The sequence below is a fragment of the Myotis daubentonii genome, chromosome 2, assembly GCF_963259705.1.
Source record: "Myotis daubentonii chromosome 2, mMyoDau2.1, whole genome shotgun sequence".
NCBI classification, from domain to species: domain Eukaryota; kingdom Metazoa; phylum Chordata; class Mammalia; order Chiroptera; family Vespertilionidae; genus Myotis; species Myotis daubentonii.
The window spans coordinates 321,266-345,186 of NC_081841.1; the positions used below are offsets into that span (position 1 = coordinate 321,266).

At 58.4% G+C, this 23,921-nt stretch overlaps 1 protein-coding gene across 4 annotated transcripts in view; it reads right to left on the minus strand.

Annotated features, from left to right (window-relative positions):
• Positions 1–1,191: 1,191 nt before the first annotated feature.
• PPP6R2 (protein phosphatase 6 regulatory subunit 2) overlaps positions 1,192–23,921 on the minus strand; it is a 59,169-nt gene continuing 36,439 nt past the window's right edge. For 3 of the 4 annotated variants that reach the window (XM_059681299.1, XM_059681300.1, XM_059681303.1), the window contains 20 exons: positions 18,692–18,829; positions 17,275–17,340; positions 15,576–15,688; positions 15,163–15,276; positions 14,815–14,941; positions 13,935–14,087; positions 9,528–9,707; positions 9,098–9,162; positions 7,656–7,771; positions 6,597–6,682; positions 6,221–6,298; positions 5,899–5,996; positions 5,382–5,439; positions 5,127–5,251; positions 4,855–5,009; positions 4,408–4,570; positions 4,237–4,325; positions 3,703–3,862; positions 2,062–2,301; positions 1,192–1,979 (listed from right to left, as the gene is read on the minus strand). In XM_059681299.1, the coding sequence (XP_059537282.1) occupies positions 1,931–1,979; positions 2,062–2,301; positions 3,703–3,862; positions 4,237–4,325; positions 4,408–4,570; positions 4,855–5,009; positions 5,127–5,251; positions 5,382–5,439; positions 5,899–5,996; positions 6,221–6,298; positions 6,597–6,682; positions 7,656–7,771; positions 9,098–9,162; positions 9,528–9,707; positions 13,935–14,087; positions 14,815–14,941; positions 15,163–15,276; positions 15,576–15,688; positions 17,275–17,340; positions 18,692–18,829 (2,373 nt within the window). In that variant the 3' untranslated portion in view covers positions 1,192–1,930. Of the gene's footprint in view, positions 1,980–2,061; positions 2,302–2,342; positions 2,854–3,702; positions 3,863–4,236; positions 4,326–4,407; positions 4,571–4,854; positions 5,010–5,126; positions 5,252–5,381; positions 5,440–5,898; positions 5,997–6,220; positions 6,299–6,596; positions 6,683–7,655; positions 7,772–9,097; positions 9,163–9,527; positions 9,708–13,934; positions 14,088–14,814; positions 14,942–15,162; positions 15,277–15,575; positions 15,689–17,274; positions 17,341–18,691; positions 18,830–23,921 lie in introns of those variants that run through there. The other variant, XM_059681302.1, reaches the window with a different exon arrangement.

A 23,921-nucleotide genomic window follows, 5' to 3' on the forward strand; every position in this document is an offset into this window, starting at 1 on the left:
GCATGGCTCTTGGGAGGCGGAGGGGCTGGAGGATGGGGGTCACGAGACATGGTGGTCGCTGGTCAGATGGAAGGAGGTGCTAGGAGGGGGGGCTGGGAGCGAGGGTGCCCGAGGATGTGGGGAAGAGGGTTCATACGTGGCGCGGGCATGGCCCTGAGGCAGGCGTGGTGGCTGTCACTGATGGCCTTGGTTCTGGGAATCGGTTCCACATGCCTATCCACCCCCCAGCACGTCTTGGGAGTAATGGGCTCCTTTCCCATTCAGACATGAGTCCCACCAGCCCCGGGCCTCACCTGTGGGGTGGGCAGCAGGTGGGGTGTGGGGGATGGGTGTCAGAGCTGAGAGAACATTGCAGTGGTCTGGGGGTGGCCACTGGTTCCTGGTCAGAGGGGCTGGTGGTGTGAGGGCCTAGCTAGGGGTGGCATCTGTCAAGTAGAAAAGCAGAGGTGGCCCTGGCTGGTGTGGCTCAGTGGATGGAGCATCGGTCTGTGGACTCAAGTGTCCCAGGTTTGATTCCGGTCAAGGGCATATGCCCAGGTTGCAAGCTTGATCCCCAGTAGGGGGCGTGCAGGAGGCAGCCAATCAATGATTCCCTCTCATCGATGTTTCTCCCTTCCTCTCTGAAATCAGTAACAATATATTAAAAAAAACACACACACACACACACAGAGGTGGACACAGGTGCAGGTGGGACCTCGGCCAGCACAGGGGGTAGAGGGTGGGGCCCTCAGGTCCTCCCTAGGCCACTGCTGCCAGCTGTGGGACCGTTCCCAATACCCAGGACACCTACAGGCTTGGGGGTCCTGTGCCTGAATGTCATGTGGGGCCATGGGGCTTGTTCCCTGGGGTCAGGGGCAGAAGTCACCAAAGCAGTGGCCCCAGGGCAAGGTCAGGACAGCACCAGGCCTTCCTGGGAGACCCTCCTCCCGGCCAGTAGCCAGGCACAGACCCTGGGGGGAGTCACTGCCCTTCAGCTGCCCCTTCTGCCTGGCCAGGGAGGACGGAGTGGCCCTCGTGTTTGAGGTGTTGGAGTCGTGAGCTCCGGGCAGAGGAAACGCTCGATGTGTATTGCTCTTTGTTGCTCAGGTGTTGAGACCTGCAGCTGTGACGGGGTGGGCCTGGGGCAGCAGACACCCCTCCCTCCCCACTGGCCAGGATGGGCTCCAGGGTGTGCAGCTTCACAAGACGCGGTTGTCAGTAAGAATAACACAACTTTATTGGGAGTTGGGGTTTGGGTGCCCTGTCAGAGATCATCAGAACATTAAAAATGGACTCAGCATCACACACTCTGCAGGCCTTCCAGGACGATGGCACTGCCCCAGCGGGTGCAGACTCCACCCACCCAGCACTGCCGGGGCCAGTCTCTGCCCCTGCCCCCTCCTGCATGCCCATGGCCAGCTCTTGCCAGGTGCCCAAATGCACCGGAGTGCCAGGGCTGGGATACCCCTGCCGGGCTGTGAGGATCTCGATATTTTTAAGGCAGTCAAATGTTGCATCCTGGCTTAGAGGCTAGCTCCCAGGGCCCCTGGGCAGCTAAGAACTGTGTGGCCAGCCCAGCTCTGGACATGCATCTGTCCCGAGTCAGGGAGACCCTTCACTGCAGCCAGATACAAAGTGCAAACACGGCTCTCTCTGCGTTTGTTTAAAAATCGGTAAAAACAGGCTGGCAGCCTGTGGCGTCCGCGCCCATCGCGCCTCAGTCCTTGTGGCACCAGGGTTGTGGCCTGGCTCTGGCAGGCAGAGCGCACTCTGAAGCCTTATTGCTGTGCATGGGGTCAGGCAGGAGCGACGCGAGCTGGGCCGTCCGACTGGGTCCAACTGCCAGCTTTACCAATGCAGCATTTATTTTAAAATTAAATTAAATTAAAAAAGACAAATTGCATCACCAGGTAGGTATCGATTAAGGGCGCGCCCTGGCTGGATGGCAGCATCACACGGGGCCATTGGAGGCGGCTCCTGCTGGCGGGGCAGCTGTCTTCCTGCAGGAAGAGGAGTGGGTCTTGGAACCTAAGGGTCCAAGGGTCCCTGTCCAGTCCCCTCCCCCTGGCCCAGCCTGCTCACCTGTCCTTTGTCACGGTCCCCAGAACGGCCACTGTGGAGACAGCTGGGCTGGCTGTGGCTGTGGTGGTGACGGCCACCATGGGCCCTGGGGGCACTGCCACAGCCAGCACCCCTGTGGGGGCTGGGGCAGGACTGGCCTTGCTCAGAGCTGTGGAGGCTGCCTCGGGGGGGACAGCCCCAGCCAGTGTGGAGGTGGCTTCTGCAGGTGCGGAGGTGGGACCTGGTAGCGTGCTGGCAGCCCTGTGGGCAGATCTGGGCTCAGTGACCTGGGCTGCCCCAAGTTCCCAACATGCCAGAGCAACCTGCCTGCCCCCAAGGCCTCCACCCTCCCTCCAGGCAGCCCCTACCCTGCTCCCCGGGACCCTCATTTCTGGGGACCACACTTGGCCCTGGCACTTCCCTGACAGCCCACAGGCCATGACTGCCCAGAACTCGCCCCTCCCACACCTGGAAAGGGCCAGGGCATGACGGTGGCCTAGGGACAGCCTGGCCCCTCTTGCAGCCCAGGAGGGGGTTTGCCCAGCGGGGCCCACACCTGCCCAGCACTTGCTTCCACTGTGTCATGTCAACACCACCCTCAAAAGGACGGACCCCTGGGAGCCCGCAGAGCAGGCAGGAGGGGCTTGTGGGGCCTCGTGGGGCTGCGCCAGGTGCGGTTGGCAGCGTGTGGAATAGACCACACGAGCCTGCAGACAACTCGACGGGGAAGGCGCAAGCCCACATCGGCCAGGGCAGGGCAGGCAGACCGACGGCTTGCTTTTGGAAGGACATAACCCGCTGGTCGGAGGACAGCTGTTTAGGAGGGGAGAGGTCGGGGGACGTTGAAGAACTGTAATGCTGCTTTAAGAAGGAACTAAACCCCTCAGGAGCCCCAGACTTGCCCCCTTGCCTAGCCATGGTTTTCTGTTCATCATAGGCCTGCCCCACTTCCTGTTGTGAGCCAGAGCGGGACCCCCACCAATGGGATGCCCAGAGCTCCACCTCAGGTGGGAACCGGGGTGGGTGGGACCTGGCCAGGTGCCAGTCTGCCCACCTGTCGGGGGAACGAGGGAAGGCCGGGAAGGTGCCATCTCACTCAGCACCACCTGCTGTGACTGCACCTCACGCTGCCCACCACTCCTTCCCGAGTTTCCAAAACAGCTCCTTGTGCTGCCCTCCCCCTCCACCAACCCCCAGCCCAGCCTGGACTTTCTCCCTGAGTGTAGGGGTGGGACATGTGGGGGCTCAGCTTGCACAGAGGTCACCCCCCATCAGAGTTCAGCTACAAAGCCCTAACATCCCCCCACTGTCTGAGCGTGACAGGCATTTCTTCCCAAGGCGCCTGGTTTAGGTGGGCACATGGCTGGGACTTGGCACATACCAGACAGGATAAAAGTTGAACCCCCTTCCCACCACCCAGGGCCACCCCAGAGCCTGGGGAGTGGCTCAGCAGGGCCTGGCCATTCTCTCCAAGGTGGGCCTATGGTGGGGCGGCCCCATTCCCAGGTCCCTGGGGTGGGACATTCAGGTCCTCTGCTCACCCCTGTGCATCCCTCTCCACAGAGCCCACCTCTGGGGGGTCACAGGGTCCATCTTCTGGGCAAGCGGAGAGCTGTGGACAATCGCACCCCCCCCGCCCCCCCTCCCCGCAATCCTGCACACCTGGGGACCGGCATGGGCAGTGGGGGGGCCTCCTGGCCGGGACCCATACTGACAGCCTCTGAGGTGACAGCCACCTGCTCGTCCTCATCACTGCCGGAGGCCACCAGAGGGGTGTCCCTGGAGACACACACATTCCAGGCACACGGGGAGGCGGAGCCAACTGCAAGACAGGGGCCAGGGGACACTGGTGAGAGCAGGGGAGCCCCCAAACTCGGGCAGGCATTCAAAAGCTTCAGCTCAGACTTGGGACAGAACCTGTCCGCACGCTGCCTGACAAGGGGTGTGTCTGCCAGCGAAGAAGCTCCCCTCCCTGCGTGGCCCTCGACCCCCTGGGGCTTCCCAGCCTCTGGACAGGCCCCCCAGCTGCCACCGAGGCGGCCCAGGGCGTGCGAGGCACGAGGAGGCTGCCAGGGGTCCCGGTGGCACAGACAGATCAGGGGCAGCCCCTCCTTCCAAGGGCGGCTCAAAGGCCATCCATCCCTCCTGGGCCTGGGCCACTCTGCCCACCCTGCCATCAGAGCTGCTCCGACTCACGGGTTCTCTCTGGGCCCTGGCTCAGGCCACCCTGGGCATCGCCGGGTCCTACGTCCACTGGGGAGCTGCACCTGGGCCCCAACTCGGAGCTGTGAACAAAGCCAAGGCTGAGGCCGTGCAGGGAGACGCTGCCCGACACGGGCATTGCCGCCGCCTGCCCTGCCTCCTCACCAGCAGAAGGGCTGGAAGTCGGGGAACTTGGCCCAGCCTTTCTCCTCCAGAGCCGTGGTGCTGGGGGCCCTGGCTGCCCACACACTGGAGCCCACGTCCATCGCCACTCCTGGGGTGGCAGCGGTCGGGCTTGCTGGTTCATCAAACACCGTCCACGTGGCCCCTGCCAGAGGAGACGAGTGAGTGGCCCTGAGCCCTCAGCCCAGATGCAGCCAGACACAGCAGTGGCATCGCCCCGACCGGGCTGCTGGGCGTGTGGCTGAGGGCCGTCAGGACTGAGCTTCAGCATGGCCCCGGTCGCTGGGCGTGGGGAGCCCTCAGGACCACGCACTCCAGAGTGCAAGACAGGTCAGTAGGAGGCAGATCCCTAGGAGCACCCGCCAGGGCACCCAGTCCTCTGTCACCTGTGCCCCTACCCACCCTGAACGCTGCACCCCAAGCACCTACCTTCTGAGCCACCTTCCACATGAGGACCGCCCTTTTGGGCAGCGGCTTGAGGAGCCCCTGCCGGAGCCACATCTCCATTGGCATCCTCCCCATCCCGGTCTCCACGCGCCAGGCCGTTCTCTGGGCAGCTCTCTGTGGCGGGAGGGCCCCCAAACCTGGGGGGGAGCACAGTCAGCTAAGGGGGATGTCACGACCGGGCGGGGGGGGTACACACCCGTCCAGGGGCCTCTGTGTCCCTCGGGGAAGCTGAGGCAGGGCGGGCGGGCACACACCTGGCTCTGCCCAGGCCCCGGGCAGCACAGTGGGCCTCCTTGTCCTCCCAGATGTCATCGTCCTCGTCGTCGTCAAAGGGCTGGATGTGGTCTCCACAGCAGGCCTCAAACAGAGCCGCGCTGGGCTGTGGGAGCCACGTGTTCACACAGCTCCTGAGGCCTGGCCCGCAGCCGCACAGGGAGCAGCCCCTGGCCCCCGCTGCCCACCCACCGCCGTGTCCGTCCACATCCAACAAACACTGAGTGGAGACTCACGCTGTCCTCGTCGGCGTCGATGTGGAAGTTTATCTCTGCGATCCTGTCGAAGGGAGCGCTGAAAGAAGAACAGCGCCGCTCAGTGCGTGGCATCTGGGTGAGCCCCTCACAGGCCGCAGCGTGGTGGGCGCGCCAGGGGCTGGCTGGAGGCCGAGGGAGTCTAGCCCAGAGCAGTGGGGCTGAGAGCACAAGGCCGGCTCCGCGGCTAGTCCAGAGCTGTGAGTCTCCCGGGTGGGGCCCATGCCCTGGGCTCATCTGCTTTCTCCCCGGCTCTGAGGGCAGCCTGGGGACTGGGGAGCAACGACCTGCCCTCCCTGGGGGAGCCTGGAGGCTGCGAGGGACCCTCTCTGCCCGGCCCCTCCCACACGGCTCACACCCGGCTCAGCTGAGGAACGGGGCAGGTCTAGCAGAGCCCACCTCCACCCTCTGAAAGGGGCTGGGGTGCGGGTGGGGAGGGGGACCGCACAAATCGGTGCTGGGTGTGCGAGGGAGGTAGCCGGGCACACTCTGGGCTCACTTGACGCTGTCGTCCTGGTCTGCAAACTCCTCGTCATTGAAGCCAAACTGGTCCACGAAAGTGGCCGTCATCTGCTGGACCTGGTACTCGGAGAAGGCCTGGGGGACGGGCACAGCCTCAGACTCCCGCTCAGGGTCACACCCAGACAGCCTATTGAACTTATCATTCACCCGCTGTGTCCCCAAGGGCCCCATCCATGTAAATGGCTTGGGGGGAGGTTCCCCTCATCACAGGCGCAAGGAGCACCGCTCCCCTTGCCATCTCCCTCGGCAGTTTGGTGAGATGCCGCCAGGACTGCGGGGAAGGGCCTGGCCACACGCACCTGCTGAAGGGACAGCTCGTTAGGGAACACGCCCTCCATGTCCTCATCCTCACTCGAGGGGTGGAGGTGGGTGCTTACCTGCAACAGCAGAGGGTGGGCATGAGTTGGCAGGAGTGAGCTGGCACCCAGGGCTGGTGCCCAGCCTGCTCCCCACCTGCAGCCCATACTGGGTCTGGGCACAGGCCTCGGAGACCACACTGGGCCTCCTGACACGACAGGGAGGGGACCGAGCGGCCACAGCAGCTCTGCTCGGGGGCTCAGGACCGCACGTGGATGGCCCAGGCCTGTGGCCAGAGGGTCTGTGTCTGGACACGGAGCAGAGGCTGCAGCACACGCTCGGCCGCAGGCACACGCACAAGCAGACGAGACTCCTCACCAGGTCCACGGCGTTCCTACGGTTGGTCTCCGTCAGCGTCTCCTCCACGAAGCTCTCCCAGCGCCCACGGCAGTCCGCAGGCAGCCCTGCAAGGGAAGTGCTGCCTGGTCCCGAGAGCCACTGCAGGGTCCCAGGCGGCCTGTGCGGGCACAGGGCCCAACTCGGCGGGTGTCAGAGCCCGAGTCTACCTGGTGCACAAGGGACCCCAAGGGGCCCTGACACAGACACGCCAGCATCAGCTTCTGTAACAAAGCGGCCGACGGCCCGGCCTCTGCACAACCCGCATGCCCCACCCGTTTTTCTGGCGAAGTCGGAGCCTCCGATTCACGCCCCCGGAAACGGTGAGGGAAGATGACAGCCAAGAACTTCCCACTTGCCCATCGCCTCCCCACCTGGGCCCCCACCCTCATCGTGAGACCGATGGACCAGGAGGCCTGACCCCAGCCTGAGGCCACTGACTGAGAACACCCCCTTCCTGGGCTCACACCTGCCCTGCGACCACAGGCTGCCACGCGGAGACACACCAGCGAGGCCACGCCTGCGGTCTGGCTGACGACCATCTACAGGCTGCTTCCTCAGCAGCATAACTCAACTGAATGCCAGTGCACCCCGTGCCCGCTCTGGGCTCACAGCACCTGCACTGTGCCCCCCCTCCCCCATCACACTCCACCGCCTGGCCATTGCCCAGTCCACCCACCTGTCTGCCTCTTGTATCCTGGGCAAACCCTGTTCAGTCTGCCTGGCACCCTCCTCCCCAGTGAGGCCACATGGGCCCTTCCCCGGCTCAGCTGGTGAAGCCTGGAGCTGCAGACTGTGCCAGGACATGAGATGGAAGGGGAGTGGCCCTGCATCTCGATGCAGGAAGCAGCCCAGGGGGCAGGCCGAGGGCAAAGGTGAGGCCTGGCCGGGGAGGGGCTGCCTGGCCCAGAGAACAGCTGGACTGCGTGGTGTGCCCTGACCGTGAGCAGACGTCTGCCCAACACAACGGGCGCCGGGGCCCACACCCAGCCGAGGGAAGACCCCGTGAGGCACGGCAGCCAGACCCCGGCCAGGGCTCACCTTGGATAACCTCGCTGACGGGGGTCTGCATGGCACCCCTCTCCAGGTTCCGCACCACTGCGTTGGCGATCCGGGTGAGGTGGCCCATGTTCCCGCGCCTCATGCCGCCTGCTGCCCTGGAAGTGAAGGGCAGCGTGAAGGCATCTGCCAGGCCTGGGCCTTGCCCACCGCCCCCGAGTCCCTCCTCATGGCCTCGCCTACGTTGGGAGGTGCTGCTCCCACCCCCTGCAGACCAGAAAACGGGCTCAAAGCCTGCACTCCCCACATACCAGCAGGGCCTGCTCAACCCCTGCAGCCCTGCGACCCGTCTGGCTGCGCCCCTCCCCTGCACGCAGACACCAGCTGTCCCTGCGTCCAGGCCCTTCCAGCACAGCCCAGGGCCTGCTGCCCAGGGAAATGCCCAGTCCGGCAGCAGGAGACGTGGCCGGCTCCAAGGAGACAAGGACGATGCGGGGCCCGAGCGCCTGCTGCTGCCCTGGGTCGGCGTCGCTCCCCTCACTGGCTCAAGGTGTGGGAGTGCTCGCCCTGGCTTCTGTCCACCTTTGCCTCCCACGCTGCCATGAACTTCTCCACGCCCACGGCCCAAAGCAGAGCACGTCCTATCCTGGCGTCCCTGACGGTCACACGTCTACAACACAGCCCTTGACAGTAGTGGACAGAGCCTGCTGCCAACCACATTCTCTCTCCAAAGAGCCTGATGAACCCAGAGGAGGACGCGAGGTGAGCGAGTGAGCACCTGAGCTGGGGAGCCAGGCAGAGGCAGGCCCAGGAGACAGGGAGGGCACTGGCTCCTGGGGAAGCTGGGACAGGTGGGAGCGCCCAGACTTGCACACGTGCACACACACGCAATCTGCGAGCTCAGGTGTGGGGAGGGCCTCCCAGGACCAGGTGAAGCCACCAGCCGTGGCTGCACTGACATGCGGGTTCAGTAAGAGCAGGAGGTGAGGGATAGACGCGGGGAGGGAGGTACCCCCAGGAGCAGCGGGCAGGGCAGAGGGAGGGCTTCCACACTGGGCCCTGCGGGCCATTCTGGGACCCGGGTGGCCAGGAGTTTCAGGCAGAAGTGACACCATCTGTGTTTCAGAAAGAGCCCAGCTGCTCACACAGAGGCCGTGTGGGACAGGGAGGAAGCGGGAAGTGGCCTGGACACTCTCTTCAGGGTTCAAGGGCTCAATGGTCGAAGTGACTGATGCTGGGATGGAGAAATGGGGGATTCGGGACAGGACGGGCGAGGGGGGAGGGTGGGCGAGTAAAGGGTAAAGGAGGCCCCAGAGCAGCCAGGCCGGTGAGGAGCCTGAGGGGAAGGAGCCCAGCCCAGCCAGGTGACTGCCTGGCTCATGTCAGCTCAGGCCCGGCCTCCCTGGCAGCCCAGCAGCGGTTTCAACAGCAGCGGGAGCCCCTTCTGGAAACCACACCTCCCATGGAGCCCCGGGGGTTCTTACTGTGTGTGGTCATTGGCCTCCCAGGCCTCCAGGATCCTCTGGACCAGGCAGCACTTCTGGAATAGCTGGGGGGACAGGCTGATTGGTCAGGTCCGAGGGGCTGCGTGCTCCCCTCCACCCTCTGTGAACCGAGTGGGCTTAGCAGGCAAGCAAGCAGGTGGCCTGGAGGTGAGCATCGTGTGAAGCGCTCCCGGGTGAGTAGGAAAGGAGAGAGATGCGTCTCGTCCAGGATTCATGCATGTGGACTCAAAGGACCCCAAGTCCCAGAATGTTTTCTTATGCCCTTTCTTTGTGATTTCCTCTCTCGTGGTCAAAAGGAGGGCAGCTCACCCAGGTCACGTGAGGATCAGAAAAGAAAACGCGGGGGGAGGGGCCTCAGCCATGTGGCCGGGCTCAGCACGCAGCGCCACCAGCGCCTGGCGGGACTCACATGGGTCACCATCGTGCTCTCGGGGTGGCTGGCAGCAGGCAGCGGGCTCTCCGAGTCCCCACTCTCGGGTCCACTGGCTTCAGCCCTGTCCTCCCGGGGGGCGTGGGAGAGAATCGCGACCACGCACAGTTCCACTTGGAGGTGCAGGAAGTTATTCCAGGTGTACTTGAAAAACAGGTCCTGGGACAGGCAGGGAGAGGCCGTGGCAGGCGGCAGGCGCGAGGCAGCGCCTGAGAGCCTCCCTGTGAGAAACCTCTGCAGAGCCCGCGCTCTGCTCTCATCTGAACATGCCTGACGGCCTTCTTTTTGTCTCCAGTCAGAAGCTTAACTCATCTGTAGCCTCGCTCTCAGTGTGTTTCTATTAAAAGGCTGTGTATTTCCTAGTACGATCCCCGTTAGCTACATTCTACACAGTCTATTATGCAGGATTCCTATTCTTCCTTTAGGATTGTGTCTTGACCCATGAGTCAGTGGAAGTGTGTGAAATTCGCAAACACCCAGAAGGGAAGTCACGTGAGGAGGTGCACGTACGGACACGCCCACAGGAACCCCGAGGGGCCCGGCCTGAGCTTTACCAGCTGAAGCCCGGCCTCTTCCAGGCGGGGCACAAGCACAGCTGCCCCTGAATCTCTGACCCTGACAGGTGAGGGGGTGAGGTTCACCTGTCTGCACGCCCTGGCACCTCACACAGAACAGAGGCCACAGCAGCCTACGTCCTGACTCTGCTGCCTACACAGAGGGAGGGAGGGTGCAGCGGGGCAGGATGTGCACAAAAATCCTCAACAAAATACCAGCAAAACTCAGCAGCACGTTAAACAGATTACACACCGTGACTGCGTGGGTTTTTTCCTGGATGCAAGGACGATTCAATGTGTAAATCAATCAGTCATGATGGTCAGTGTCTACTGACCAAAGGACGAAAACCATATAATCATCTCAGCTGATACTGAAAAAACAATTGACCAAGCTCAACAATTCTTAAAAATGAAAATACCGAATACACTAGGAACAGAAGGAAACCTGCTCAACATGACAAAGGGCCCCAGGACAAGCCCACAGCAAACACATGCTAACTGGTGACAGGCTGCAGGCTTCTCTACGCTCAGGAACGGGGCCTGCAGCCTGCTTCCGCCACTTCTGCTCAGCACCGTGCGAAGTCCTAGCGGAGCAATGAGGAAAGAGAGAGAGAGGAAAAGTGTCCAAGTTGGAAAGGAAGAAGCTGAATTATCTCTTTTCACAGATGACACGATCTAATATGAAGAAAACTCTACACATTTCACAGAAACTGTTAGACCTGATAAACAAGTTCCAAATACAAAACACACAAAAACCAGCTGCATTTCTATACACTAACAATCCAAAAAAAGTTTTAAGAAAATAACTCCATTTACATTAGCATCCACAAAACAGAAAACACTTAGGAATGAATGAACCCAGGAGGTGAGAGCCGTGCACGCTGAAACTGCAGCACCCGGCCGGCCGAGGGGAGCAAAGACGACCCGAGTCCCTGCGAGGGCCCCAGGCTCAGGCGGGAAGACTGGTTCTGTGAAGCTGACACCACCACCAAAGTGACCAACAGACTCACTACAGTCTCTTCAAGATTCCACTCAATGGCGCTTTTTTTTTTGTAGAACTAGAAATACCCATCCTAAGATTCATAGGGAATCACAAGGGATCCCCAAAGGAAAATCTTGACCCCCCCCAAAAAAGTTGGACTCACACTTCATTTCAAAACTTACTACAAAACGATAGTAATCAGCAGCATGTAGTCCTGGCGTGAGGACAGACATGGAGACCACGGCAAGAGAGCTGAGAGTCAAGAAATAAACTCTCACGTACATGGCCCACTGATTCCCTGCAGGACGCCCAACCAGTCAACGGGGAAAGGACAGTCTTTTCCACACATGGTGCTGGGGAACGGGACACCCACAGGCAGTGGAATGAAGTGGAACCCTCACCATGTACTACATTAACAAACTAATTCAAAATGGATCGGAGACCTGACAGAGCTAAAATTATAGAAACAAACAAAGGGGTCGGCTGCATGACGGTGGATTTGGCAATGATTTCTTGGATATGACACCAACAGAGAAACTGAACTTCATTCAAATTAAAAACTTGTGTGTGTCAAAGGACACTATAAGCCAGCGGTTCTCCACCTTCCTGATGCCACGACCCTCCCATACAGCCCCTCGCGTGGTGGGGACCCCCAACCACAGAATGATTGTCGTTGCTGCTTCATAGCTGTCATGTTGCTGCTGTTATGAATCGTCACGTAAATATCTGATCTGCAGGATGGATTTTCACTGTTCGTGACCCACAGGCCCACCTGACTCAACAATGGGCAAAGGGCTTGGACAGCTGTTCAAAGGAAATACACAAACGGCGAACAAGCCACACGAAAAGGTGCTTGGCATCACCAACCATTAGGGGAATGCAGATCAAAGCCACCACGAGACAGACCACTTCAAACCATGACGACGGCCATCTTTACAGAAAAACGAAAACACGTTTGGCGAGGACGTGGGCGCGAGAACCCCCCTACACTCTCGCAGGAAGCAAAGCGGCACAGCCACTGGAAAACCGCTGCTTCCTCGGAGCGCTGGCCACAGAACGGCTACGTGACCCATCAACCCCACTTCTGGGCACATGCCCACCAGAAGGGAAAGCTGGACTCAAACAGGAACCTGCACATCCACGTTTACAGCAGCATCATTCCAAACAGCCAAAGGGGCCCTAGCAGGTGTGGCTCAGTGGCTAGAGCGTCGGCCTGGGGACTGAAGGGTCCCGGGTTAGATTCTGGTCACAGGCGCATGCCTGGGCTGCGGACTTGATCCCCAGTAGGGGTCGTGCAGGAGGCAGCCAGTCAATGATGGATGTTTCTAACTCTCTCTTCCTCTCCCTTCCTTTCTCTAAAGTCAATAAAAATAAATAAAACAGCCCAAGGGGAAAGCAGCCCACACACCCACCAACTGGGGAATGGACGGAGTGTCTCCCTCTACAATGGAAGGTGATGCGGCCATAAAGAAGGACATTCTGACGCCTGCCGCAACAGGGATGAATGAACCTTGAAGACACTGTGCTCGGTGAAACAAGCAAGACACAAAAGCCCAAACATGGTGTGATGCCGCGTACATGAGGCCCCACAGCAGCCAAACTCAGACGCAAAAAGTAGGGTGGGGGACGGGGGGTGTTGGAGGGCACGGGGATTGACTGCTTAATGGTCAGTGTTTCTGTTTGAAGATAAAAAAGTTCTGCAAATAGACAGTGGAGTCGTTACATAAACTGTGAATGTACTTAATGCTACTGAACTAAATGAACCCTTAAAATTATTAAGCTGGTAAATTTTATGTTACGTATTTTTTTACCACAGTAAAAATAAAAAGAGGGTGGAAAAGAGAAAACAATTTTTAAGAGAGGAAAAGGACTAAGTGAAATAAGCCAGTCAGAGAAAGATAAATATCACATGATCTCACTCATTTGTGGAATATAAACAACAACATAAACTGATGAACAAAAACAGATCCAGAGACAGAGAAGCATCGATCAGACCGTCAAACCTCAGAGGGAAGGTAGGGGAGGGTGGGGGGAAGAGGGGGAGATCAACCAAAGGACTTACATGCTAGCATATAGGCCTAACCAATGGACACAGACACCAGGGGGGTGAGGGCATGAGTGGGGGAGTGGGGGGTAATGTGGGGATAAGGACACATATGTAATAACTTAATCAATAAAAAAAAGATATAAAGCTAAAGAGAGAGTGAGAGAGAGAGAGAGAGAGAGAGAGAGAGAGAGAGAGAGAGGGAGGAAAAGGCAAGTCCTTCACAACCCACTGGGGTTTCCAAATCTGGAAGAGCCTGTAGAGGCCAGTTCTCCAGGCCCAGCTCCAAGGCTGGCTCCTTCTGGGAGCAGAGGCCCAAGGGCAAGGCCCCAGAGAAGCCTGGGGCCTGCATCTGCCTGTGGTGCCCCCTCAGAGCCACGCCCCTCCCCTCAGCAGCCCCTTCTGCCTGGCGGGCCCCCTCCTCAGACACCCAGGCATCTTCTAGGCACTGAGTGGAGGCGCCCCCACTGGCTCTGACGGGAAGTGCTGGGTGCCCTGTGGAGAGCGAGCAGCTGCTCCTCTAAGGTGCTCTGTGCCGAAGGGCGAAAACCCAAGGCCTCCAAGAGGCAGGTCTGGAAGGGCGTGACCTCAGACAGACAGACAGACAGACACCTGCCTCTGCTCGCAGGGCCATCTCCGCGCTGCACCGAGGCCGGCAGGGCTGTCCCACCTTCACTCAGGCTGTGGTCAGCCTGGGCCTGTCTCAGGACCAACCAGAGCTTCCCGAGGACAGGCCCACCCCCAGGGCTGAGGTCCAGATGCCTGCCCACGCCGCGTGGGGGAGGGAGGGGGCAGTGGCCGCTCACCAGCAGCAAGCCCATGGTGTTGAGCCGGCAGAGCTCCTGGTTGATGCTGGGCGTGTTGGTGTGCAGCAGGGCAGCCATGAGGCGGGCGCCGTGCAGACGGGCGTTCCCGAGGGGCTCCTCCAACACGCCGATGGTGGTCAGGATTGCGGCTTTCTGTAAACACAGAGCACCACTCACTGGCCCTGGCAGCCCAGCGTGACCAGTGCTCAAGGGCCCGGCTGGGGTCCACGCTGTGGCACAGCTCGGGGAGGCGGGGGGGGCCTTCCTGGAGGCAGCACTGCCTGCGAGAGGGAAGGAGGCATCAGAGCGAGTGCGGGGTCTGCACCCAGAGGCTCACCCAGCCACAGGGGGGGGGCACCCTGGAGTGAGAGATCTGTGCTGAGGCAGGACCAGCACTCTCAGGGCCACCTGGAAACTCTTAGACTACACGCGGGTCTTCTCTGATCCCGCACATGCAGCATCACGTAGCCACCTTTTTGTTAACAGAATGTTCCAGAATCTCTACCTTTGTGAAGCTTACTTTCTGGTGGGGGAGGCAGCCTGGGGGGCGGTGAGAGAGCGAGCCTCCTCAGCGTGACCCCAGCACCCCCTAGAGCTGCTGAGCTGAGCACCGGGCCTCCTCTGGAACCCCTGGCCCTTGGCTGGTGCCCCGACTCCGAGGCCAGCCCGACGGTGAGTGTGGGCTCTCAGAATGCAAGTCATCTGGGGGCTGCAAATGCCCCCCCCACCCCCCGGCCCCAGTGCAGATGGACATGCAGCAGGGGGTCTGACACAGGCCACGGCATCGGCCTGGTTCTCGAGTCGGGTCAGGGAACAGCAGCACGAGTGTGTCCACGCGTTCGCATACACCGTGGGCGCTTTGCTGTCTGAGGTCCGGTACCTTTGGCGGGTGGAGCAGGAGCTGGTGAAAGTCCTTCAGCCTCGGCTCAATGCCGTGCAGGACACTGCCACTGACGGGGCACAGCCTCTCCAGTCCCTGAGAAAAGGCGTCCACCAGGCCCTCTGTCCTGTGGATGAGGAAGCAGATGGAGATGGGGACAGCCCAGGCCTCCGTGGCATCTCCCTCCCCTGCCCAACGTCCCCCTCGTCTCAAGAGGTTTGGTGACTTACAGAGAGGAGGGTGCCTGAGGCCTTGAGAGCACTTTCCCAGGCGATGGCCCATGCTCAGCCGCCTGCCGTGAAGAGTGGCGCCCAGTGCCGGGCGATGCCCTCCCCACGAGGCACTCACCCAGCCCGCCTGGCTTCCAGCAAGGTCAGCAGCACCTGCGTCCCGCTGACGAGGCAGCTCTCCGTCTGGTCCCCGTCAAACATGTTCCTCAGAAGCTGCTCCACGCAGTCCTGCCTGTCACACACGGTCACTGCCTGGAGCAGAGCAGACAGAGCACGCCTCCCTCCCCTGCCTCCCGTGGAGGTGCGCTCCTGCTGGCTTGCACTCGGGGGGCCTGCCTGGAGACCTCCCGTGGGAAACAGGCCCCTCAAATTAGCTCTGGGTCCGGGTGAGCATTTCACAGCCAGCTCAGAGTCCGAGCCAGAGGGAGTGGCTGTGTCTGCGGTTTACAGGGCCAGCTTGGAGACGCGCTCCCAACTCAGAGACCCCACCCACCGGCACCCGCCAGCACCCCACTAGCCCGCAGCACTCACGACTCCAGCACTGCAAGGAGGGGGTCCGGCTCCAGGGCCTCGGGCAGCTGGCTGCCCTGCTCCCTGCCCAGCCGGACAATGTCACAGAGCGTCTGGGAAGCGTTGGACTGCCTCTGCAAAGACAGGGACATGGCGCTCCGTCAGGGCCGGGACACGTCAGCACCCACCAGCGGACAGAGCCCGCTGCTCATCTTCTGGGAGCTGGGGACGCCTCTAAACCGGGTCATTCCCGAGGGGTCTGCTCTGCTCCCACTGTCAGGGCGCACGGGACTGTCCAAGTGCCAGGGCTCTCAATGCTCCACTGGCTCGCAGGGACGACTGCCCCTCGGACCCATGTTGAGCTACACTGCGTAGGTGACCACCTCACTGATACTGCATTTTTTTTTAAAATATATTTTATTGATTTTTCACAGAGAGGAAGGGAGAGAGAGATAGTTAGAAACATCGATGAGAGAGAAATATCGATCAGCTGCCTCCTGCACTTCTCCCACTGGGGATGTGCCCGCAACCCAGGTACATGCCCTTGACCAGAATCGAACCTGGGACCCCTCAGTCCGCAGGCCGACGCTCTATCCACTGAGCCAAACCGGTTTCGGCTGATACTGCATTTTAAACTAAAAGGAGCTTCTGGTACTCAGAAGGGGTCCTGTGAAAATACAGACGACAAAGGACGCGGTGCTTGAGGGAAATGGACCCCGTGGAAATGTAGAACTGCCCAGGTCACTTGCGGACCACAGGGGTTTCCTCGGGGCCGTGGACACGGTTAGACATGCAGCCCTGGCCCCTTGTCGGGGCATCAGGACACGTGGCTAAAGGACGGGCTTGCACCATCTTAGGGAGAAACGGAAGCAGCCAGGTTGGCTCTGTGGCCTCGCACCTGCCTGTGGCCCATGGACAGGCCCGTCAGCCCCCCACGCTCACGCTCACAGACACCTTGGGGGGGATGAGGGACCAAGAGCAGAGTGGTCTGGAAGCAGCTGAGGCTCTCAGAGCTGCTGAGGAAGCGCGGGCCCCGTCACATGGAGAAAGGGCCTCTCAGGAAGCACCCCGCCCGCTCCCACTGGCCCCCCCCATGCTTATCCCTGGCAGGGGACCTTCCGGCCAGAACCAGTCACTCCCCTGCAGGGAGCGGAGCACAGCAGAGCCTCGCGCTCCGCAGAGAGTCTGCAGGAGCCTCTCCCGCCTGCTATCCCCGAGGGAAGCTGAGCCCCACTGCGGGCTGCCCTACAGAGAGGCCCCAGGGCCTGGGCTGAGACTGGCCTGGCCAGTCGCCCTCAAGGACCTGAGTCCTGCGGACAGTCCAGTGACCGAGGCACTGGTGACCCTGGAAGCAAACCTGCCTCCCCCAGTTGAGCCCTGAGTGACCATGGGCAGAGGACCTGCTAGGCTGTGTCCACATCACTGACCCACAGAAACTGATAAAAAATACTTGTTGTTATAAGCAAGTAAGTTTTGGGGCAATTTGTTACTCAAGCATAGAAAACTAACACAATTCTGTGCGAGCTGCTCTGTACAGTGCGTGTGCATTACTCGTCAGTAAAGAAGTCTCTGAGTCAGTGCTCAACAGGAGGACGAGGTGCGCCATGGTCCTCCTGGGAGGAAAGGCAGCCGTGCCCCTCGGACGCAGCAGCGGGCGCTGCCCAAGGGCCCAGTAGGGGCTCCTGGCGAGGGGGGCTCTGAGGCGGGCACGTGTACTCACATCTTCGTCCTCCCTGGGGTGGATCAACTCCACGAGTCTCTGGATGATCCTCTCTTCATTGAGCCACTGGAAGGGAAAGGAGGCTGTGATGGCCCGGCTCACATCTAGCCACACGGAAACGCCCTTCCGTGCACAGAGCACCACCCACCAGGTTCCGGGGCACAGGCTCTTTGCCCAACACGTGCCCCCAGGCCCAGAGAGAAAAGGCCGTGACCTGACGGTCATAGGGTAGGAAGCACCATCTGTGTCCTAATGGGGTGGACTCAAGCACACGCCAGCTCTGCCTGAGGAGCCCACCTGAGCACCAGCTCTGTCAGTGCTGGCTCAGAGCAGCTGCTGCTTTTTTTTTTTTTTTTTTATCCTCATCCAAGGATATGTCTTTATTTTTATTTTTAGGAGAGCAAGGAAGAAACAGGGAGAGAGAAACATTGATTGATTGCCTCCTGTACATGCCCCGATGGAGGATCGAACCCACAACCTGGGTAGGAACCCGACCCGGAATGGAGCCCATGACCCTTGGGTGTGCAGGAAGACGCGCCCGGCCAGGGCTCAGCCTCTGCTCCTACAGCGCCGGAGCCTTTCCAAGATCAAGACCACCAGGATGAGGCTGCAGGAGCCCCGCCAGGGCTGACGTGCTGGACACTCGGGGGTTCAAGGGCAAGGTGGCCAGGCAGCCTGGGTCATGCCCAGATCCCCCCACACCTCCTCACCCAGACAGTGAGGGCAGGGCAGCCTTCCCTCCAGCTTGAAGAGCAGATGTGATGCTGCGTCCACTGGGGGCATGGGCTGTGACTGGTCTTAGTGGGAGGCTCACCGAGGGACGGACCATTAGCCTAGGACTGAGCCCTGCCACTTTGATGAGCACTGCCACCCGATTTAGTCTACTTTAAACTGCACGGCAACCAAACCCCACCAAGCACCAGGGACAGGCTGCCAGGACTGACCTCGTGCCTCTCTGGGATAGAAGCGCTCCCCGCCCCCCTTTCTGGGAGGCCGTAAGCACCATCAGGACAGACCGGGCACACACCGTGGGACAAGCAACAGGCCTCGTGGTCTCTGCCCTTTCCCTGCATGGAGTCCCCTCAAGTCTGCAGGGCACAGAGCTGCCTGGAGCTCCTGCCTGAGGCCATGGGGCGGGGCAGGGCGGTGAGGAAAGCAGGGGCAGCCGAGTGGGGGGAGAAGGAACGCTCTGCTCTTGCTTCTGAATGGACTGAGAAAGGACAATGGAAAAGGTGCAGAGTCCAGTCCAACCTGACAAGAGCCCGATGGCCCCAGAGGGAGGCGCCGAGCGGCGTGGGAAGCGGGGAGTGCCCGGCACGCCAGTGCGGAGCCCCTTCATTCGGTCCAGCCTGCTGTGCAGCCGTGACCACCATCGAGCATCTGCAGGCACGCCAGAGAGCGGGGCCCACACACTCACCCGCAGGACTTCCTGCCGGAGCCCAGCAGGCTCCACGCAGCTGACCAGGCGAAGCAGCAGGTCCATGAGGGCAGAGGTGCCAATGTGCTTCAGGACCAGGCTGATGAACGTGTCCTTCCTCCTCAGGAACGCAATCACCTGAAGCCAAACACCCTGGTGAGCCGGTGGCCGCCCCGCCCACGAGATGCCCCGGAGGGAGGTCACTCATGAGAAAGGTGACTTTCCCATCATGCCGAGCAGAAACACGGGAAGACCTAAAAAGCTGTGAGAAAGCCTCTGCAAGGACAGCAGAGACCTGAACACAGGAAATCCGCCCTACAGGCGGGGCGGGGCGGGGCGGGGCGGGGGGCGGGGGGGGGGGGGACCCAGGACAACAGGTTTGCTTGCAGGTGAGCCTCCATGGGAACATGACACCAATGCCCACGTGAGACCACACAGCAGCCTGTGCACAGCAGCCACTCGGGACCCGCGGGATCAAGTTTCTTCAACAGAATGCGCAGCGTGGACAGAGCTGCCAGGACGCCAACCTGGAGAGCACAGAGCACACGAGCTGGCCAGTCACCACGGCCCGTGATGGGGGAAGGGAGCCAGGACCGAGGCTTCAGAAAGGAAGAGGCAGGGATGTGCGCTGGCTGGTGACCACGTCAACAAGATGAGAACAGCTAAGGACGAAGCATGAAACCACCGGGGGGAGAGGGGCGCAGCAGCCAGCACCTGGGTGGGCTGCTCAGAGGGGGCTGCAGGTGAGCGAGCAGGTGAAGGAGGCAGTCTGGGCAGAGTCCCCCTTGGCTGTGTGTCTGCAGGTCACTGTGCTGGGCAGACCCAGGGCTCCACTGGGAACAATGGGACTCAGAGAAGAAGCCCCCGCTGGGGGAGGTCAGCCACACTCTGAGCTGGAGGAAGGGGAGGAGGAGGAGGAACAGAGGAGAAAGAGGGAGAGGGGGCACAGGACAAAGAGGAGAGGAAGAGGTGGGAGGAGGGCTCTTTGAAACGATTAAGCTCCTAGAGAAAGATTATTGGGAATGATACGAGGGACATCACTACCGAGATTCAGAAATCAGCCGAGATAAACAGACTGGGGTGTGCATATGCCATAGCACACTACTCTGCAATAAAAAGGAGCACACTACTGTACTAGTGAAACACACAACTTGGAGGACGCTACAGGGAATTATGCTGAAAAAGAAAAAAAGCTAATTCCCAAAGGCTATGTATTATATGATTTAATTGAACGTTTTGAAATGACACAATTTTAGAAATAGAAACTGATTACTGGTTGCCAGGGGTTGGGGATGAGTGACGGGGTACGGGCAGGGGAAAGGTGGGAGCAGTTAAAGGGGCCACACCAAGGACCCTGGTGGTTTTGGAACTGTTCGGTACTTGACGGTGATGGTGGAAACACAACCCTACACAGGTAATAAAATGCATAGAACTTCTTTTAATCCTCACCCCTGGATATGTTTTTATTGATACTGGGAGAGAGAACGAGAGAGAGAGAGAGAGAGAGAGAGAGAGAGAGAGAGAGATATCAATGTGAGAAATATCGCTCAATTGCCTCCCGTATGCACCCCGACTGGGGATCAAACCAATTATAAAATGAGCAGAGGACTTGAACACACACTTCTCCCAAGAAGACATACAAATAGCCAACAGATCTATGAAAAGATGCTCAACTTCACTAGCTGTTAGGGAAATGCAAATGAAACCTACAATGAGATACACCTGTTAGAATGGCTTTTCTCAACAGGACAATAATAACAAGTGTTGGAGAGGTTGTGAAGAAAATGGAACTCTTTTGGGTGGAATGTAAATTGGTGCAGCCACTATGGAGGTTCCTAAAAAAATTAAGAATAGAATTACCGCCCTGGCTGGTGTTGCTCACTGGTTAGAGTGTCGGCCCTCACATCAAAGGATTGTCGGCTTGATTCCCGGTCAAGGACACATACCTGGGTTGCAGGTTCGCCCCCAGCCGCAAGTCAAGGCATGTGCCGGAGGTGGTGTCTCTCTCACATTGATGTTTTTTTTTCCTCTCTCTCTCCTTCCCTCCCTCCCCCTCTGAAAAGCAATGGAAAAAATATCCTCAGGTGAGGATTTAAAAAATAATTGAAATAAAAAAGAACAGAGTTACCATATGACCCAGCAATCCCTCTTCTGGGTATCTACCTGAAAAACTTGAAAACATTTCTTCACAAAGAGATGTGCAGCCCTTTGCTCATGACAGCATTATTCACAGTGCCCAAGACATGGAAACAGAAGTGTCCTTCGAGAGAGGGCTGGATAAAGAGGCTGTGGCACATATACGATGGAGTATTACTCAGCCATAAGAAAAGATGAAATACTACCATTTGCAACAACATGAATGGACCTTCAGAATATTGTGCTAAGCGAAACCAGTCAGTAAAAGCTAAGAACCATAGGACTTCTCTCATGATGTGGGATGTAGAGCAAACTCATAAACACAGACAACAGTATGGTGGTCATCAGAGGGAAGGGGTAGGGGTGTAAAGGTGATGGAAGATGATCTGAGTTTGGGTGCTGGGCACATAATGTGAAAAAATGTTAAATTATAAATCAACAGTGGTTACCTCTGGAGTGTTACATAAGACTGTTTTCTGTATTTCTGTCTTATTTGAATTTCATATAAATGTGTTACCTTTGTCAGTAGAAAAAATATTTTTTAAGAGTGCAGTCCATACTATTGGTAAGGGAAGAAGACAGAAGTGTTATAAGCAGCAGGAAACTTCAGACAGTGTCTGGAAGGTGAACACACGTGTGCAGGCGCTGGGCTGGAAGGCGGGCAGGACGTCTGTGAACCCAGGCCTGCCCTACATGCCAGCGCCAGCCCCACCAGCAGCACCGCTCCTCCTGGGACAGAGACTCACTGCTGCACCCCCGAGTCTTCACTCATCCTCTGCCAGTTTCCAAAAAGTACCTGAGGTGAGACAGTCCCCTGAGGTCCCCTGAAAATCTCCCATTTTCAACCCCATGGAGGGGACAGTCCACTGAAGACTCCACACACCACAGGGTCTCCTCCCGCCACCTGCTCTGCCGGGGCTGCTCCTCTCAGAGCTCCAGGCAGACACAGAATATGGGTCTGTTCCCTGCCTCGTACGTGATGACACCAAGCAGTCATGGTGAGCAGCTGTGGGTGTGATCGTGGGGTCTGCTCAGCAGAGTCTTGTCCCTCCTGAAGCTATATTCAAAACGTCCTTCTATTTTAGAGATGTATTTACCGGAATGAAATGTTCTGAAACAGGCCTCGGGGATGCTGGGCGCGGCCCGGGATAAGAGAAAGCCTGCTCTGCAGCTGTGCCGCAGGTCAAGGCTCTCGTCTGCTCTGTCTGCGGAGGGAGGCACTGAAGCAGGTGTCTGCTGGATGTGAGACAGGCAACACCGACTCCAGGAAGACACGCTCAGCTGGGTGAAAAGGAGTCACTCACTATTTCACAGAAGCTGATTACCAGAAGATTTTTTAATTTGCTTTAAAACAGTAAGTGCCCTAGACACAGTCACTGGCCACCACACAGATGGAGCCACATGCCTTCAAAGACGGACAGCTGACTGAAACCAAGATGGCGGCATAGGTAAACACCGGAAATTGTTGCCTCACACAACCACTTCAAAAATACAACGAGCCAAAACCGGTTTGGCTCAGTGGATAGAGCATCGGCCTGCAGACTGAAAGGTCCCAGGTTCGATTCAGGTCAAGGGCATGTACCTGGGTTGCGGGCACATCCCCAGTGGGAGATGTGCAGGAGGCAGCTGATCGATGTTTCTCTCTCATCGATGTTTCTAACTTTCTATCTCTCTCCCTTCCTCTATGTGAAAAATCAATAAAATATATATTTTTAAAAAAACCAAAAATACAACGAAAAGACAAAACGGACATCATCCAGAACCACAGGAAGGCTGGCCGAGTGGAAATTCTACAACTAGAAGGAAAGAGAAAAGCACACCGAGACTCAGAGGAGGTGCGGACGTAAAGTGCAGAGGTACGGAGGCGCACGCGGAAAGGGCTGGCAACTGAGGATGCAGTTGTCTTTTTCAATTGGGAGGGAGACACAAGCTCCTGACTGCTCTGAACGCCAGTTCTGGGCGAGTCTCTGGGGATCCAGACTCATACGGGGAGAAACTGGACTGTCTGGCATCGGTCAGAACTCGAGGGCGGCTTTCTCTCAGAGGTGCTTGCAGCGATCCAGGGCCCCTTAGGGCAGGGCTGAGGAGCAGCCATAGCTGTTTGCTCTGCCCTGTTGATTCCCTGAGACCCTGCCCCACCCAAGCTGTGCCCAGAGGCTTTTGCATATGAATGCCCTGGCCCTTTGCAATCTAAAAATTACCTAACAAACTGCAGCTGGGTCAGAGAGACCCAGAACATCCAAAAAGAAGGCCCAAGGCCCCACAGCAGCTTGCGCTGCTTCACAGCTGGGCCTCATCTGGGCATCTCCAAACTCCAAACAAAGAAGAGAAATCTGCAGATCTATCCATAGCTCCATAGCTGGGTAGCCTCAGGCAGAGGCTAAATTAGCACCTCCTTAGAGATCCAAGAGCCACTGTACCCAGTGGTCAGAGTGGGACCATCCAGATTACAACTCCCCAGATCCATAAGGGACACACTCAGGGGGCAGACTCAGTGAGCACCAAAGCCCCACTGAAGCAAGTCTTGCCCCAGAAGGATGTCTCCAGCACAGAAGTTCTCCCACTGCAGACATGGCTGATTCTCACAGCCAATTGGCCTGGAGGTCAATTCCTCCCAGTGATATCTACAACAATCAAAGCTTAACTACAACAAGACTGTGCACAAAGCCCACAAAGGGGTGCACCAAGAGTGTCCACCTCAGGTAACTGGGGAAGCTGAGCCACTGGGCCCTATAGGACACCTAGCACACAAAGCCACTCTACTAACACAGGGAAGCAGCCAAAATGTGGAGGGGAAAAAAACAGGTCACAGATGACAGAAATGGAGGAAAGCAAACTACTGGATATAGAGTTCAAAACCACGGTTATAAGGTTTTCCAAAAATTTTCTAGAAACCACCGATAAATTTAGTGAGACCCTCGAGGATATGAAAAAGGACCAACTAGAAATTAAGCATACACTGACTGAAATAAAAAATATTATACAGAGACCCAACAGCAGACTAGAGGAGCCCAAGAATCAAGTCAAAGATTTGAAATATGAAGAAGCAAAAAACGCACAACTGGAAAAACAAAAAGAAAAAAGAATCCAAAAA